Source organism: Halyomorpha halys, unplaced genomic scaffold, assembly GCF_000696795.3.
Source record: "Halyomorpha halys isolate HHAL.00 unplaced genomic scaffold, Hhal_1.1 Scaffold760.1, whole genome shotgun sequence".
In the NCBI taxonomy this organism is placed as follows: domain Eukaryota; kingdom Metazoa; phylum Arthropoda; class Insecta; order Hemiptera; family Pentatomidae; genus Halyomorpha; species Halyomorpha halys.
In genome coordinates this window covers 588130-606316 of record NW_027106953.1, presented here as the reverse complement: position 1 = coordinate 606316, position 18187 = coordinate 588130, and the positions used below count along the sequence as shown (strand labels likewise).

At 31.3% G+C, this 18187-nt stretch overlaps 2 protein-coding genes across 4 annotated transcripts in view; both read right to left on the bottom strand.

Moving 5' to 3' along the window:
- The window catches only part of LOC106685965 (succinate--CoA ligase [ADP-forming] subunit beta, mitochondrial), a 9016-nt gene extending 3920 nt beyond the window's left edge, over positions 1–5096 (bottom strand). Inside the window, exons 1-7 of the mRNA XM_014429000.3 lie at positions 4880–5096; positions 4534–4799; positions 2778–2940; positions 1951–2053; positions 892–1053; positions 645–788; positions 57–217 (exon numbers count right to left, since the gene is read on the bottom strand). Of these exons, the coding sequence (XP_014284486.1) occupies positions 57–217; positions 645–788; positions 892–1053; positions 1951–2053; positions 2778–2940; positions 4534–4799; positions 4880–4948 (1068 nt within the window). The 5' untranslated portion in view covers positions 4949–5096. The remainder of the gene's footprint in view (positions 1–56; positions 218–644; positions 789–891; positions 1054–1950; positions 2054–2777; positions 2941–4533; positions 4800–4879) is intronic.
- A 1976-nt stretch (positions 5097–7072) lies between these two features.
- LOC106685947 (succinate--CoA ligase [ADP-forming] subunit beta, mitochondrial) overlaps positions 7073–18187 on the bottom strand; it is a 37894-nt gene continuing 26779 nt past the window's right edge. The window contains exons 5-9 of one of the 3 annotated variants that reach the window (XM_014428971.2): positions 16590–16751; positions 15121–15264; positions 11640–11800; positions 8247–8366; positions 7075–7250 (exon numbers count right to left, since the gene is read on the bottom strand). In XM_014428971.2, coding sequence (XP_014284457.1) covers positions 7140–7250; positions 8247–8366; positions 11640–11800; positions 15121–15264; positions 16590–16751 — 698 coding nt within the window. In that variant the 3' untranslated portion in view covers positions 7075–7139. Of the gene's footprint in view, positions 7251–8246; positions 8367–11639; positions 11801–15120; positions 15265–16589; positions 16752–18187 lie in introns of all 3 variants that reach the window. The other 2 variants (XM_014428972.2, XM_014428973.2) reach the window with 2 other exon arrangements.

The following is an 18187-nucleotide window of genomic DNA, read 5'->3' as shown; positions in this document are numbered from 1 at the left end:
TATATAAACCTACAGAATATACTTTAAAAAGTTAATCAAATGAATAAGTAACTCACTTTAGGATCAGCAGTTATAATCTTAAAAGCCTCTTTGACTTGATTGGCAGTAGCACCTCCACCAACATCCAAGAAATTGGCTGGTTCTCCTCCGTGAAGTTTGATGATATCCATTGTAGCCATAGCTAAACCAGCACCATTTACAAGACAACCAATATCGCCTGAATAACATTGGACAATTATGTAAAAACTTGAAATATCCAGTATTTTAACAGTAAAAAATATTTACAGATATGATCAAACTAAATCACTAACATTTTATTTGGAAATCCAGACAACTTAAATTTAGATTTGTACCATGAAAAAACACAGTAACCTACCAAATAACAAGACCTCTCTTTTATGTTATATATTTAACAAAATATATATTACAATTAAATATAAATAAAAATATGTTATATTTTTCCCAAAACATATGAAAATTGTTCCCATTATTTATTCCAAATTAACACATTAATGAATTTCATTCCAAGTCTATCTAAATAAATAAATGTTTTTTTTTCTCCAGTAAAAATTCATAAGTTATATACTGAATTTATTAGCAATGTTATGAAAAGTAAAGAGTAATATATTGATATAAAATCTCACCATCAAGTGCAATATAGTTTAAATTATGTTTTGCAGCTTCAACCTCTTTAGAATCTTCTTGTGTCCAATCCCGTAATTCGAACAGGTCTTTTTGTCTGAACTCTGCGTTATCATCAAATCGAAATTTAGCATCAAGACTGAAATCTAAAAAAAATTCAAACAAATAGATTACACTTCTAAATAAATATGTTCCCTTTGGGAAAAATATTCATTATTAATACATTTTAGACAGATTGTGATCACATACAATCTCCATTTGAGTCTTCTGCATAAGGATTTATTTCAATAAGAAGAGCGTCTTTCTTAACAAAGAGGTCATACATATTTAATAACATCTGAGCTGTCTGTTCTTTTTTGTCGGTAAGTCCTACCTTGACTGCAATGTCTTCAGCTTGTTGTTTAGAAAGACCTGGAAAAAATAATATATATTATAAATATGCAACACATATCCCAAATATTAACATTATTAATATTGGACTATCAAAAGTAAGTTATAAATCATTTAGCAATCTTTCAATCTAGATTATTTATTTAATAATCGTGAGGTTCGTTCCAATGACGATTCCTGAACTAGATAAGACCTTTGGTAGCACCTAATACAGGATTGAGGAACAGTGTATACTCAAACAATACCTAGTAGCTTCTTTCCCAGACATTTCACGATAAATAAACTCAATCAAATAACTATCTATATTTATTTCTTGAAATGATTATTCATTAAAAAATCAAACATTTAAATAAAGAATGTACTTTTAAACAGTTATATCTGAAATAATTCTCTGATAAGTGCTATTTTTAAAAAAAAATAAATTATATCACAAAAACGCAAAATAATTATTTCACCACTGGCATATGCTTGAGGCATCCACTTTGGTATAAACTAAATGACAGTTGCCGTCATAGAATTTACTCTAAGCTATCTAAATTGGAATTCTTGTCAAAATTACAAATTAAAAAAAAAATAATTGATAAAATAATTTACTTAGGTTATTTAAAGATTTATTCTGAATAAAATTTCCTAGCACTACAATAAGTAGTTCTTTTAGATTTTTATCTAACCTAACACTATTCACACCTGAAATGATGTCCCTAATCCTTTATCTATCCGAGTGGGGGTAAAACTCAAAGTTTGTCTAAATAGAATTTTTTGTATGAAAGAATGGTTACCATCGTGCAGTCAACTAAACAATATAAATAAAATAAATGATCTAGCTTTATGAAAAAGATGCAAATTTTAGATTAAACTTAAATCAGCAGACTACTAATTGCTAATAATCAAAACCTGCTGACTAAAATAGAGAAATACCTGTTGTAATGTCAATGGGAATGTAAAGTATAGCATCTGGATTTTCTGCAGCAACTTCTTCAATGTTAACACCACCCTGGGAAGAAGCGATAACAACAGGACCCTAAGAACAAACAAAAATGACAATTACATCCAAAAAACTATTGCCCCAAAAATGTTTGATTTATTTTCCAAAGTAATTAAAATTCTAAATCTATTTAAATATCAAAAGATCATTGATAAAGAAGGATTAATTAAACAGGCGCTTAAGGGCTAAAATAAGTGCTAAAGATTTATTGATAATATTAAGAACATTAAATTTTTTTTATTTAATGATTATGGTCAATATGAATGCTTCTCTTTACATCATTATCAATTGATAAGAATTATTTTATTAATTCTTAGGAAAACTCAATTAAAATAATGCCTTAATACATTGTCAGTTTACAATTGTAAATGACTTTTTAATATCACTCTAAATAAAACACAAAAAAGTAGGTTTTAAATTAGTATTTGTGGTAGATCAATATAATTTTTTTTCTAAGAAATACTAAAATTTCAGGAATTTTATGATTAATATTATGAGATGAATTTATCGATTTACAGATTGTAGGAAGATAGTCCGGGCAGCAGTCAATAAAGGTATAAACCAGTAAAAAACTAGTTATTTATATATGTTTATATTATATAAACATTCTATATCATTTATGCTATTTATCGAAATATGGTATTTCCTACCTTTATTGAATGCCACCCAAATGTTCCTACAATTAATTAGACAGAGTTAACTACTTATCTTCCAATATTATCAATTTATAGTTCATAAAAATACTAATTTAATTACTTACACTAAATGCTCTTTCCATCATTATGGCAAAATAGTATTCTTTGCGGGGAAATTTCCTTTCAGTAACCATAACTGAGTTACAGATACGACCTTTTTCCCCAGTTTGCTTAGTTATCAAATAGTCACCTATCATTTTACCAGCAGTATTTGCAGCTTCCTCAGGACTGTAAACATACATCATCATTAACAGAATTAACAAGATTCTAATTTAACTTCTTTATAATCTGTATATTGACAACTATCATGCTGAAATTTCCCTACAAATGGGAGTAACTCTTTATTAGTAAAATATTCAGGTTTGATTATACAAAGAAATAGTAGAAAGAGTAAGAGTAGAAAAAAATGAAAATAGGGGAAAAAATATTTCGAGAAAATTAAAAATGCAAAACTAATTTATGATTATGATTTACTCGAATTAATCATCAAACTGCAAATCACAGTTTAAATGTCCACATCTCAAACAATAATATTAATTTAAAAGAGATTTCAGGGAGCTGAGAACAGCATTTCTTGATCCATATTATCTTAACCAATTTCTATTACAAGTTCGACAAAACTTATATGATGCTCTTGGTTTGATTGGTTTTCCAAACATCTTGAATTTACATGATATGGCTAACTCTGATAGAAAGATTAAAAATAGAGGTAGCTTTCAGATGCAAATTGTTAGCATCTACTTAATGATAATATACTACTTAGCACAAAAACTACCGTTATTTTTTATGAATTTGGTCTACCCTATTCCTAAAGTACAAAAACAACCTCTGGGAGATATAGTCAAAGTCAACGCAAGAACATTAAAAAAATGTAAAATCGAGCAAATAATAAACAAAACCCATGAAGTAAAATTATTTAGATTAAGGCAAAATGAAAACTAAAAGTAGTAAGATATCACCATCATCATTTTTACAGCAGAGGACACAATGGATTACAATTAAATAAAAACCAAAAATAAATTAGAATCCAGAACACGAGGTGATTGACATATATCAAAGTATAAACAAGTCACTCCACATGAGAGCCTCTATCCAATTACAAACACAACTGTATAAGAGTTTGTACAGAAATTTATTTTTTTAAAAGAAATTGTCACTAACATTAAACATAACTTATTTCAATTAATGACTGCATGTTATAACCTACTATAAATTCGATGTGAATATTAAAAAATATATGTAATAAAAAAAAAAATAATAAACTCTATTAATGTTCCAGGACAAAACAGATCATAACAGAAAAGAAGATAAGTGAAATGTCGTCATTTAAGCTATATTCCAAGAAACTCTGCAAAAAAAAAATGTATATATACCATTTAAAAAAAAAAAATATTAAGGCTTCATTTTAGAAAGAATAGCTAAGACTACTCAAAGTCAGAAGTCTCAGTAGTTACTTTACGGAATGAATGTTTGAGACGAGTTGTCTCTAGAATGTCATTGATTTCTTATGATTTTTAAGTATTAAAATCATATTGATGATTGTACGGGCTGTGGTATCACTGCTTAAGCGACGATCTAATGATTTCATATCTCAACACCAAAAAGGAAAAGTAGATCAAGTCATAAATAAATATTATCAATGATGGCCTTTTGGTCAATCGGTTGAATTATATCATTGAAAATAAAGTAAAATTGTATCGACACATAGTTAATTTTCATCACTATCACTGAACAATTCTTATTTTCAGTAAGAATTAGTTACTCGTAGTAGAAGACACATCTCAACAAAAAAAAAAATAAAAATCCATTTAGGTTACTTACGTGAAAACCATTTTCACTCCACCTTTCAGTCCCCCTTTGAAATGCCCCTTTCCTCGACCTCCAGCAAGAACTTGAGCTTTTAGGACTATATCTTTGATTCCTAACTTCTGTGCTATTTCAGAAGCTTCCTGAGCACTTTTTGCAACACCAAATTTCGGTACAGGTATCCCAGCATCATTAAGAAGAGTGTAACTTATGTATTCATGAACATTCAAATTTCTCCTCTGTTCATAAGTTTGCTGTAAAGCAGGGCTATTGGCAAATATCTGAAAAGTAATATGACAGGAGAATGACAAGTATAACTTTTTCCAGTTTTATTATAATTGATGAGGTCACTTATAAATACCTTAAGTGATGTAGTTTTAGGAACAGAATTGGTAACATAGAATAAAGCCCTATTTAGAATATTTGCCATATTTTTTAAGATTTAACTAAATCAACCGTAAAGATATATTAGAAAAATAACACAAATACACAATAACTAATACTTTTATTTTTCAAATGGAAGCTGAAACTAGATACAATAGTGGGATGGGACCAGTAAATCCAAGATTCAGACTGTCAAACAATCTTAACTAAATCGTTGAAAATTTTAGAAGGCCACACTGAAAATTAATACTCAACTTGTCAGTGTTGCCCGCAACTGATTGAGAATCTAACTTTCACAGAAAAAATTGTAGTAAAACTATAACTGTATCAAGTAATATTAAAAGAGCATTAATAAATAACAAAAATATCATTTATTTTTAATAATATATTATAAGGTTTCTCTAATTATATTTTTTCCAATAAGAGTAATCGAGATAATCTGGGGGTCAAACCTACCTAATTTCCCCCTTATGAATTTAGTTAATTATTGCTCAATTTTCTGCTTACTTAATACAATAATAATTGATAGTATATAAATTGCTAATAACATTATTAATCGTACTATTCTATTTATCTCTCTATTGCAACATTCACTTTTCTACAACGCTAAGTTGTTTTTCAATCCAAAACTTCTGTATCACACCAAATGTTTTGACAAAATAAAAGAGTAATAGTGTACAAAACAAGATCCACCGGCAGAAACTTCATACTCACTCACACAGAATGCTAGATTAGTCTAGTGTCGTCCTCCACTGAAAAAGATCGGTTGGGGGGGAGAGAGGGACAGTTTGTTTATTCCTTCTTGAACTTGAGCAGCAACTTTATCGTAGCGAGTGAAATGAAAAGCTGTAATCAATTTTTTTTTTAATAATTTATTTATTGTTATTTACAACTGAATAAAAATATATAGAGCAAGCAAATTTGCTGTCAGTGATAAAATGACATTTCTAGAGGAGAAGACCTCGAGGCCATCTTCTTTTCAGACGCCTAGGAGGATTATTAAGTAGTGAAGGAGAAGCCAGGAGTATATCATGGAAGGATTGGTGTCTGGTTCTGGCCCTATCGGCAACATATGGAACATCCGAGGTCCTGATGGATGGCTTGATTTGGGACAAATTAAGGAGCCTTAAGGATTTTACGAAGTATTTTGGACTGTAACGATTAGATTCGAGAGGAATTCGATGATTTAGTGGAGCCCAAAGCTCAACTCCGTATGTCCAGATATGCCTTATCATAGTCATGTAGTGTCAGCCTTTTGTAATGGATTCGAAGTTTAGACCGTTATTCGTAATCAAATTAAAGCAGTAATAATAACAGTATAAGTAGAAAATTTTAATTGCTCACAGCTGGAGTTCGTTTTGTAAATTGGTACTCTGATAATGTTGGTAACCATCCTCAATCCTATTCATCAGATCCAAGGTAATGTCTATGTCAGATATACGTACTTGGCCCAGTTAGCCTTTTTAAGTTTCTACTATGGTGTACATAGGAAACTTTCTAGGTGGGTCTCCTGCTGACATTAGTAAGGGTAACGTGGTGCCCAAAACAATTTGATGCTATCTCTGCGTGGGTAAGCGTGACCAGAAACGAGTGGGATATAACAAGGTCTGGGTGGAAAGTGCTGTCTCTATTATAGGCAAGAAGTGTTGGCTTTGACAGGAAGAATGGATCTTCATATCTCTAAGCAGCAAGCATTAATTGTTCCAGATAGACTCCAGACACTCAAGTAGGAGCTTATTTCATGGTGGGTTGTAGGCAAAAAGGACCCTATAGTGGCTTCTGTATTTCCAGATCCAGAAGACGCTTCTGATAGGTCATGTCATGGTTTTCTCGAAAAAATCTAAACTATTCAACGTGATGGAAAGTAAACGACGCCATTAATACAGTTTCCTGTCCTCATCACAAATCCTTGGTTTTATTCTTCGATAACAGTAATTTCCATTCTCTTTTCAGCTCCGACCACCTTAAAAATATATATGGATAAAATTCGATGAACCAAGATATGTTAAAGCGCTTACACTGGGACAACGAACTATAACTAAATGTATTTGTATCAACACACTGGTGGTCACTAAAGCGTTAGCATTCGGCCTCTCAAACACTAAATTTAAAGTTTTACTCTAAATTTTAGTTGGTGATGTATTATTATATAAATAAATAAATGTTTTATTTATACATGTGAAGTATTTATTTCGAATTAATGTGAACATTTTCAACTTCGACAGCCATGTTTATGTTTATTTCACTGCTTTCACGACAGCTTGTGCAGCTGCATCCAAATCATCAATAGAAGTTACTGGCATCTTACTACTTTCTATAATTTCTTTACCTTGTTTAACATGTGTACCCTAAAACAAAGAAAAATGTATTTTTCAATACAATTGATTGCTCAATCGTTTAAATATATTATTCAACAGGTAATGAAATAAAGTGTGATTAGATAAGACTGTTTCAGAGGTTTAACGGTAAATTTATCTGAATCAGAACACTGAAAGCCTACATCAAAGCTCATAAAATGTAATTTTTCTTTGAATATTTTAATCATTTTATTTGGAATATTTATAGTAAATATTATTTTGTCTTGAAGAGCATGCTTCTACGCAGATGAAAAGTAGCGAAGTACGAGACAAGAATTGAGTCGATCACTTAAGTCAAATCCTTCCTTGGGCAGTTGTTTTAACAATTTGTTTCTATACCATCAATTCCTGATGCCCTGTTACTCTTCGATCTTCGAAGTTTTTAGTTTCTTCGGGGAAGTGAACTAGAAGTTCTCAAGTAACAGCTTTATAACACCAATACGTGCAGCAATGCCCATTATATAGCAATCCTGAATATGAGTAAGCCGTCTTGAGCCAATCCAGATGTTGTGGCTTACTTTTCTCTTTCGCTATCGTTTGGATAAGTCTCTAAAATACTCAATAATCCTCATGACATATGAAGTTTATCTTGCTATAAAGTGGTCTTCCAACTTCAAAAGGTTCTTAACTTGTCGTCAGCGAATCAGAATTACGGTACTTTTTTTTTTTTTTTTTTTTTTTTTTGTTGGTGCGTTTCTTGATTTAATGATCTGGAGTTAATGGTCAGGTGGTGTAAGCATCGTACACAAAAGGATGGTGAATTTTGGAATTGAACTATTGGTTAACCAACTGACGAAGGAGGCGACTGACACAATGGTGTTCATTCTGATGTCAATTCTGAATTTGGTTTCTAAATGTTAATGATACATCTTCCAGTCTACTGGATATGATTGATACTCTATGGCAACTGTGGGGCCAATAAATTCTAACTAATGGGTGTCTGACCTAACTTGAACAATATTAATTCACAAAATTTTAATTCTGTACCTGCAATCGTATAACCACAGGAACGTTCAGTTTTACCTCCTTCAGTGCCAAAACAATACCATTGGCAATAATATCACACCTCATAATACCACCAAATATATTAACTAGTACTCCTTTAACCTGTAAAGAAATATTTAAATAATATCTTATTTGTTTTCGATATTTTTAATAATTAATTGAACTGTATAAAGGTGTTACATTAATTTATTATATAATAATAATAATATGTTCATCATATTATCACACGAAGTTGCTGCCATCATACAGATGAGTAAGAGAATGCAGGTTAAGTCCATCCATTTTGAATCGTGTGTTAATCTTTATAAATGAAGGTTCCATCCTCCATAATAAAACTTAATGAATTTAAAACATATTTAAGAGGGGAATTCATTATTTTTGGTTTAACATGTTAAAGTGTGTTAAATGGAGAAACATTTACTTCTTTTAGCATGATAAAACGATATAACATTTAAGATGGCTGAGAGTCTGTTAACGTGTCTGCTGAATGGAGAATCACGTCACGCAACAGGCGAGCTGAGCTTCACAGCAGGTTTGTCTGTGATCATTTCTCGCAGTTCTTGTTTTTGTTTTTGACGTTTTATTATTTATTAAAATCTAATGAAGTAACGGATAAAAATAATAATAAAGTATTGGAAAAAACTAAAAGAGGAAACAAGGAACCAGTGAGGTGGAGGAAAGATAATGTAAAGAAGCTGTGGAAGATTTTATTATCTAGTAGATTACAAGGTTACAAACAAGTTGCCCAGAAAATCCGATTGGAGCTCCTCTGCATTAAAAATATGTATAACCAACGACGAACCGTCTTTAAGGTGGATCCACATGTTGGGCGCTCACCACGAATCGGAGGCTTGTACAAATGTTCGGTAAACAAAGAGCGGGCCATCCACATGTCAGAGTTATTCAGAGAGGCAAGCATGGCGGACGTACAAGTGGTTTCAGCCATTGCACCGGGATTATATTATTTTTATTACAAAAAAAAAGAAAATTAAAGGAAATTAAATATATAATATAATATATAATATAACCATATATAAATATATGGTGGAGATGCTACACGAGCGCTCTCACGAACCCCTTTGATCTGTAACCAAAAAACCGACCCTCGACGGATCGGCAACGAGCTTAGGCCAACTCGTACAAGCCACCTATCCGCTGAGTTCGCCATGGCTTGGGCAACATGTAGAGGCCCCTGAAGATCAAAACAAGCCGTTATCGTTCAAGCTGACATTTTAGGGAGGCAGCTGCCCCTCGCTGGCTACGGCCATGGATATAACATGGACTTTAAATTAGGCTGGTCACAATCCTATACTAATTTAACATTTTGCAAAACATTTAACACAATATTACGAATACCCCTAATGAAACCCACCAATTGATTCCATGAAATATTAAGCTGTAACCAGTAAAACAATCAACTAGAGGGTATAACTGAAGAATGTTTTATGTTTAGAGGAACAATACTGATATTATTATTGATACAATGAGGATTCTAGGACCATTGATATCGAGAAAGCCTTCGACAGGAAAGGAAATCCATGGAAGGTCAGTGTTCGTATGACAAATATTTGTATTCCTTTCGCAATAAACTATTTTCATCTGCAAGGAAAATGTCGTTTTGTTGTTTCATTTAGCTTAGTTTATTATGTTTATAATACATTTTAACCATTGATTGTTACTACAATAAAATTTTATTAATTTCATGTTGATTTTTTTTTTTTTATGTTTCTTTTTGATACATTGCTGAGTTTTATTGATATTTTTTAAAATTGCATTCTTGTATTCCCTTGACTCTAAGACATCTTTTCATTTCCAGAAAACTGAAATTCATTGTAGCCTTTAGTATCGTCATTTAGTGTAATGTTATCAATGTAGTCTAGTCGGATTCCTCTTGGTATCAGTTATGTCAGATTTATCAATGGAGAAAGTACACTAGCCTATCAGCTCTCTCTTCATGTTTTCAATAATTTGTTATCATTTCGTTTAAGTTATAACAATTATTGATATGTGTTGAACTTATCGATCTCAAACGAAACATTACCTACTCCTTCAACTGTCAGGTAAACGTTATTAGGAAACGTAGGGACCCATAAGAGAATAAAGTAGGAATATATGATTGATGTATAAGAACAAATAGGTTGAGGGATTTTTGTTTGGATAGCTTGTTCTGCCCTCTATAGGTGTTTCTCTTGGATAAAACTCTTCCAAGGTATAATTCGGCTATGGTACTTAGTCTGTTTAGGCCTAGTGCGTTTCCAAGATGAAAGTGCGGGCAAGTCCAGTAGTACTGGAAAGTAGGTTATGTAATCGTGTAGTTAGAAAAGGAATACTACTAATAGCGAGTGGGTGTGTTCTCACTTATACACAATCCTCTATTGTTGTTGGTTATAACTCAAAATGTGTACAGCTACAACCCATGAAGGGTCAGGGCTGTAGTACTCAATAAGGGAGTACTTTTTTTTTAATAACGGTTATACAGGGAGATGATGATAATTAGGCCAAAATCATGATCAATCATCAGGTTTTTCACCAATTAAGGTAACCCACATTAAAGATGCTGAGTGTCCCCTGGGGGCTGAGGTCTCCGAACCCGGGTTATAACTTAAACTATTATTAGTTTTACACTAATCCACAATTTTCCTCTTTGGAAAAGAGCTTGGCTTTGATGATACATAAACATAGAAAAAATTGATTCTCGGAATTGGAAAATTGGAATGTTTAAAGCGTAAAACGAGAGGAAAGTTTCGATTCTGAATATTTTTTAAAAATATATTTATATAAGAAGATGGTCAGGGTTTTTTAAAACTTTTTTTTTAATTTTCAAAGATTCGCTTCGGTAGAGAGGAAGCAAGGACAATTTAAATTCTGTGTGAAAATAATATTTGCTATAATTAAATAAAGAAAGACAGTCTTTCTAAAAAGCAAAAATTACAAATCTACAATTAGGAAAAAAAATAGTCAGAAATTGGATTTTAGTACCTGATAGTCGACAATTGGACAATGAAGCCAAAAATACGTTGTTTTTTTTATAAACATTGTAAGATTTAGAGAATTTACATACTATGAGAATTTGAATACTCGAATTAATATTTAATTAGTTCTCCACACATAGTTGAGAATTGTACTATAATTCAAATAAAACCTTTTGTTTCTGAAGATGAAGATTAATCGACTCGAACCACTCTTAATTTAAAAGATCCTTTATTGTTAATCGAAACTAAATAATACAATTCAGATACATTATTGTGTTCATTTATCTTGAACACACAAAAGTATTTAGTGACAATATAGTATTTCCTAATGAAGGTTTTGAATCTATTATTAAAACTATTATTCATAAAAAGTAGATTTTATTAAAGAAAAACATAAGCTTACCTTATCGTGAGAGAGAATAATTCTGAATCCTTCTTTTATTTGGTTAGTCTGACTACCGCCCCCAACATCTAAAAAATTAGCTGGATTGCCACCATAAAGTTTTATTATATCGCACGTGGCCATTGCTAATCCTGCTCCGTTAACCATACACCCGATGCTACCTGAGGTCATGAAATTAAATCGGTTTGCAATATCATAATTAAATATATAGATAGCGTTTTGTATATGGTACAATAATAAATTATAGCCATATTTTGGTATGTTTACATCATATTTAATTAATAAGCCAATGATTCCGCCGCATCTGGGGTGAATAGATACACAATACTAGTTGTGAACTATTCAAGTATAAAAATTAAATTAAAAAATAAACCTTCCGAATAATAAAATATAAACAATTTATGAAAATATAATATAACAACCCTGAAGTTAGTTTTCAGTAGGGATAGGATTTTTATGTTTTCACATATTTTTACCTGACCATGATATCTTCGATTCCTTACTAACTAAAGATGTTTCAAGACATTTCTGGCCAAAAGAAGCCATTTTTATTTCACATATTTTTAAATATTTGGCCATTTTTTACATATTTTGTTGTAAATCACATATTTTCTGAAATATTTGTTATTTTTTTACATATTTTTAGATATTTTGTCGTGAATCACGTATTTCCTTAAATTATTTGTTCAATAGTAAATACATTTTTCGCAGCAACTATGTAAAATTCAAGAGAACGCAAGAAACTTAAAAGTGAAATTTATCATTTATCATAAATAGTGCGTAAAAATTCTATATATTCATCTTTGAACACAAATTAAAAGCAGTGGCAATAATAAATTTTCACACAGAATTACATCGAGAAGTTCTCAGAAAGAGCAAGGGTCTTATTCCTGTAGCATTTTCCTAGAATTTGTTTGGTTACACCTCAATCCATTTCTCTGTATCCCCCCTTCCCATGGTCCTTTCTCATCTTAGTCTTGTTTCACTCCCCTAGTTTAATTACAATTACTAATTAATGTCTTGTTATTGAACAGCTATGTTTTCTCTAAGTACAATTTTTTGTACATATTTTAACATAATTTCTTTAAAATATTATTCATATAATATATATTAAATACATATTTATGTAATTTTTTTAAAGTTATAAAACTACTTATTAATTAGTAATTTATATTGTTGAATAATACATACTAGTAATCAGGTAACAGTGATTCCCAAAGTGTGTGCAGCGGCTCCCCGGGGCGCCGCGAAATATTAATTGAACAAAAAATGAGGATTGGTAACACGGGATCAGGCACCTACTGAAGACAGTAAAATTGATTATTTTAATGAAAACTATGTATAAGTTCTAGTAGTTTATGACATTTATCTTCGTAGGAGTAGTTTTTCATGATATTTGCTACAATAAATTGATTTATAGTTGTTCGAACAATAAGTTTGATTTATGAAAAACTTAATTTCAGAAACCATAAGATAACATCTGCTAGCAATCAAATTTACTATAAAATAGTTCATAACGTTTATCTTTGTAGGAGAAGTAGTTTTTATGATATTTGACAAAATAAATTAATTTAGAGTTGTTTGGACAAAATGTTTGATTTTTGAAAACATATAAGACGTTCATATATCTGCCAACACTCAAAGTAAAAGTAATGTAACTTACTATGAAGTAGTTTAAGACATGTATCTTCGTAGGGGTAATATTTTTTATGATATTCGCTTATGAATACAAATTTTGCACATTAAAATTTGTTCGGACAACTATAAATGAATATATTTTAGCAAATATCATAAAAATTACTGCTCCTACGAACATAAACTTTATGTACCACTTTATAGTCCATTAAACTAGCTTTAATTTGAGTGCTAATAAACATCTGTACGTTGAATGGTTTTTGAGATATAGATTTCTCAAATTAAATTCACTAACTTGATCTTTCAGAAATTTTTTTTATGAAATGTTTAAAATGTTAAAAAGCTTTCTGTTGCGGCCAACATATGGTCCACAAATGGACAATTGAAACATATGATTTTTATAACGTCAAAAACAACACAACTTCTCTCTATTGTTTTTTAAACTAAAAAATAGCCAGATAACTTTTTAACGTCTCACTGCATACACATATCTTCTCTATTTTCTCCTCACTACGCACTCGTAGTTGCATTCTGGCCATCTTCGCCAGCTAAATCATCTTAGCCACGGCGGGCGGACTTCTTTAACTCATCCTCCAAGAGGACAAGGCGGGCGGACGTACGTCCTTTTCGTCGATCTACTTCTACGAGAATATCCTCTCAGAACAATAACAACCGGGGCCCCACCAATCATCGGTGAAATAAGACTTTTTTTCTCTTTTGTTCATTTAATTTAATTTTATTATAGTGTTAAGCTTTCCTTTTTTTTCTAGTTGCATATTTTGTGTTCCTTTTTATTATGTTTCCTTATTTAAAAATACAAAAATAACAAAATTCGGCTATTCTTTCCTTTGAACCCCTACCCGCCGTAACACTATCTATTGAGAACTATTGGACGTAAATAGCTCTATTTGGGCTCAGGTTTTAGAAAATCTACCTTACTTTAAATGATGTTCTCTTAGCTTTTTTAGCGATGATGGTAATTTCAGTTGTATTGAGCTCCAAATGAAAAATTAAATTTTTTTTGACGTCTTGAAACAGCCGCCATTTTTTATTCCTCCTACTTATACTTGGCAGACTCATCAATTTTGACTAGTAATTATACATAGTTTTCATTAAATTAATCAAAGCTCGGGGTAAAATAACTGCCTTTTTTTCTCCTCTTGGGCTCTTGTACTAACAGAAGGGCCTAAAATTAAGTAGTACAGCCTGTCGAATAGGAAGGTCGAAGAGGATAAGCTAACATATCTCGGCAGTTTTTGGAAAGCATGTATGTAGTATATTCCAGGATCGGTGTGGTAAAACAATGTTCTTACTTACGAAAAAATGAATGAAGCTTAGTTAAAATAATACAATTATTGTGGATTATGTAATTCTTTAAAAATGCTGAGGCGAAGAAAACTTCCAATTAGAATATATTGTTATTCTATATTTTGTACTTGTTCAACGTTTCGAGATTTAGCCCATACTCATGTACTATGTATTCTCATATTTGTCATTTATATCAATTTCTTTGGTGAAATTTTGTCATATATGTACATACAGTTTAAAACATTTACAACCACATTATTTAAATAATGTGTAGAAAATGAACAACTTTACCCCTCATCATGGTTAAAATAGGTTGGTCACCTCTAGATAAATAATAAATAAATCACTCTTTCCTTCCCCCCCGTATGTCAGAAATAACTAGGAAAAAAAAGATTTAATTGATGTATATCAAGATTATACATCATTATAATTCAAACTGGATGGTTTCAGCTATTTTCAGATATGCCACTTTGGCATTATATCGATGATATGTTAATTTTAATTAAACTAATTTTAAGCCTATTATCTTTGTGAATACCATCTAATGCAACGTAGTTGAGTTCAAAATTTCCAGCAGCGACTTCTTTAGGATCTTCTTGAGTTGTATCTCTGTACTCGAACAATTTCTTTTGGCGATATTTTGCGCTATCGTCAAATCGCAATTTAGCGTCCAAGCAGAACACTGAAATTAATCAATAGGGAATAGGGAATAAAAAATAAAAGTCGTATTTAATTCTATATAACAAAAAGTGCACGGAGTTACACATTGCGTAAGTGCAAGGGGAGGCGAGATGGCATAAACCTACTCACCTTCAGAGCAAAAGTGAAGCCAAAAAGGTCACGCTAATGGAGGCTAGGTTTATGTCGAGTTTGATACAAATGTTCGCCATTGTAGTTTAAACTGAAATGGGAGACTGCCAGTGATTGGTTAGTACTCTTTCCCTATACGGCACGCCTTTTTGGTTTCACTTGCTGCCAGCTTACCCCCTCTATTGTACTCCTTCGCAATGCAGTATCTGCTTCCGATCCCCTCTTCAACACTGTAAGGTGCTTTTAGACGATCAGTCCAATCCGATTTGTGCTCGTTCCCATCGCAATGTATATAATATAGAATTTTAAAAAAAATGTTAATATTATGTATATCTTATTAAAAGCATAACAATTTTTACATTAATAAATCACAATTAAATCTTGATCACAGATTTTCATGTTATAATAAAAATAAATTAAAAAAAAAGTTTATGAAAATATGAAGAAAATGGTCAGTGTTGCGGTCAAATGCGGTTTACAACTATTTATCATCCGACGATTCGTCCCGCTTTGTAGGACTTCATCAGGACCGTTCAAGATGATAGCTTTTTGAACACCCAACAAAAAGATATAGTTAATTTGAGGTGGCTTTAACAGTGAAGAATACTGAAATCTCGAAAAATCTCTAGAAATCTGAAACTAGGGGTATACACAGCCTATGAGATATATATACGGCTGCGAGGCCAGGGTTCTAACAGGTACCCTAGAAAGCAGAATCGAGAGTTTTGAACGAAAGGCCTTCGTACAATTGCAGGAGCGATCTAGGATCTGAGCCTTAACACATGGAGGAGAAGAACAAACAGTGAACTGCTTGCAGAGACTGGTCAGTCAATATTTCATGATATGAAAGGCAAGGAGGCTTAGATGGGCGAGACATGTGGCTCGAAACAATACATGAGCAAGCCTCTACGCAACAATGAATGCCAGTTTAGTATACCAGAGACCAAATGGATAGAATCAACGTATGAAAAGCAGTAGCCCAAGATAAAGGGGCGTGAAGGAGGCTGGTTCGGGCCAAAGATCTACAAGGTCTGTAGATTCAACCGAAATACAAAAATGAAATGAAATAATCGCAACAATTATTAAAATCGGAGTAAATTTGAATAAATACAGATCTGTATTCTAATATTTTCTCTAATATAGTCGATTAAAAAAACAAACATATTTCACTAAACTTAATGTTTCCATAGCTCTTACGGTGATCATTTGGGTCTTGAATTAATGGATTTACTTCAACCATTGTGGCATCTTTCGTTGTAAATAACTTGTATAGGTTGGAAACTAATTTTACTAGCTCATCTTTCTTTTGAGGGAGCTTAAATAATTCAACAACTTTTAGAGCTGTATTTTCTTCCACTCCTAGAGAAAAAAAAAGAAATTGAATTATCATCTACATTTTCTAGTGTTATATTTTTAAAATATCTATATAATATATAGTTAGACATACCACTGCCTTTCTTGGAAAGCTGTTGATCTGACGTAATGCATTTTTGCAGGAAAAGAATATAAACATTTTAAATGTAATTTTTTTTTCTAATATTCTCATAAAATTTTATTATATTCTTTTAATTTTCTGTATATTAGATATTTGTTTCTCTTAGAAATAAATAAATGTATTGAACCAGTACTTAACCCATTTTTCGAGATGTGCCTTTTTTTAAGAAAAAATACTTTCGGATTGATCAAGTTATATTTCCGTTGTTAATTATATAATATTTAAGGATGACGTTTCCTCACGAAAGAACACAGAAATAAAAATGTATTTTTTTGATTTTCCAAATGGAATCAAAGGCGATGTATTGATTGGGAATAAAACTGCCATTAATAATAAGAAAAAATCACCTAAATTAGACCAGTACTAACGATGTACGTTAACACTTATGTTACCATAGTTACCGGCTCATCACTTCATCTAGAGAAAGAGAAATACTTTATTTATCCATGCTGCCCAAATAAATCGGGTTGCTACAGTACACAGCAAACTAATCAATCCGTGATCGGTCATATATACATTACACATATTTACATGATATAATTAAAAGAAAGTTTTTTTTTTCTCCACAGTTTCCTTTTACAATCAATTCCAGTCTATACACTAAATACAAATATTTCAATTCATTCCTTTTTTTCTTTCCCTTTCTTGTTCCTTCCATTTCACAATTTTTATTGCATTTGATCGACAAATTCACGCTCCCGAATTCCCCCTCTCAGATCCTCACCAGTGACCCGTTAAACAAATTCACTATTAGACGGCAATGTTAGATCAAACCAGTAGTAATAGTTGCAGCAGTAGATCAGTTTACAGAAAAACAAACAAATAAACAAATTTTACCAAAACACAACTAATACATAGATTTAAAGGGAAATATAATAAAAAATTGGTTAAAAGAAATACTTGAATGGATAAATAAGTTTAAAGAAATGATAATAAAATAAAATAATTTAATGAGTTAATAAGTCAAAACACACAAATCGACAGGTCCACACAATAAAATAAATAAATAAAACAAGGAATAATCTCAGAGCTAATTCCTATGCAGGTGATGATGCATGATCCCCAAAAGGATATAAAGGGAATGACCGAATCTTTGTCCACAATAAACTTATGAAGTAATGGACCGATCTACGCATATATGTAATAATCATAGATAATTAAATTGTTTTAAAAAAGAAAAAAAAACTAAATCGGACCAGTATTAACGATATTACGGAGAATTTCGGTCCTGCTTTTGTTTTCAATGCGTTATCTGAATATTACTATAGTAACCGCACTATCACTTCATCTATTTACATAT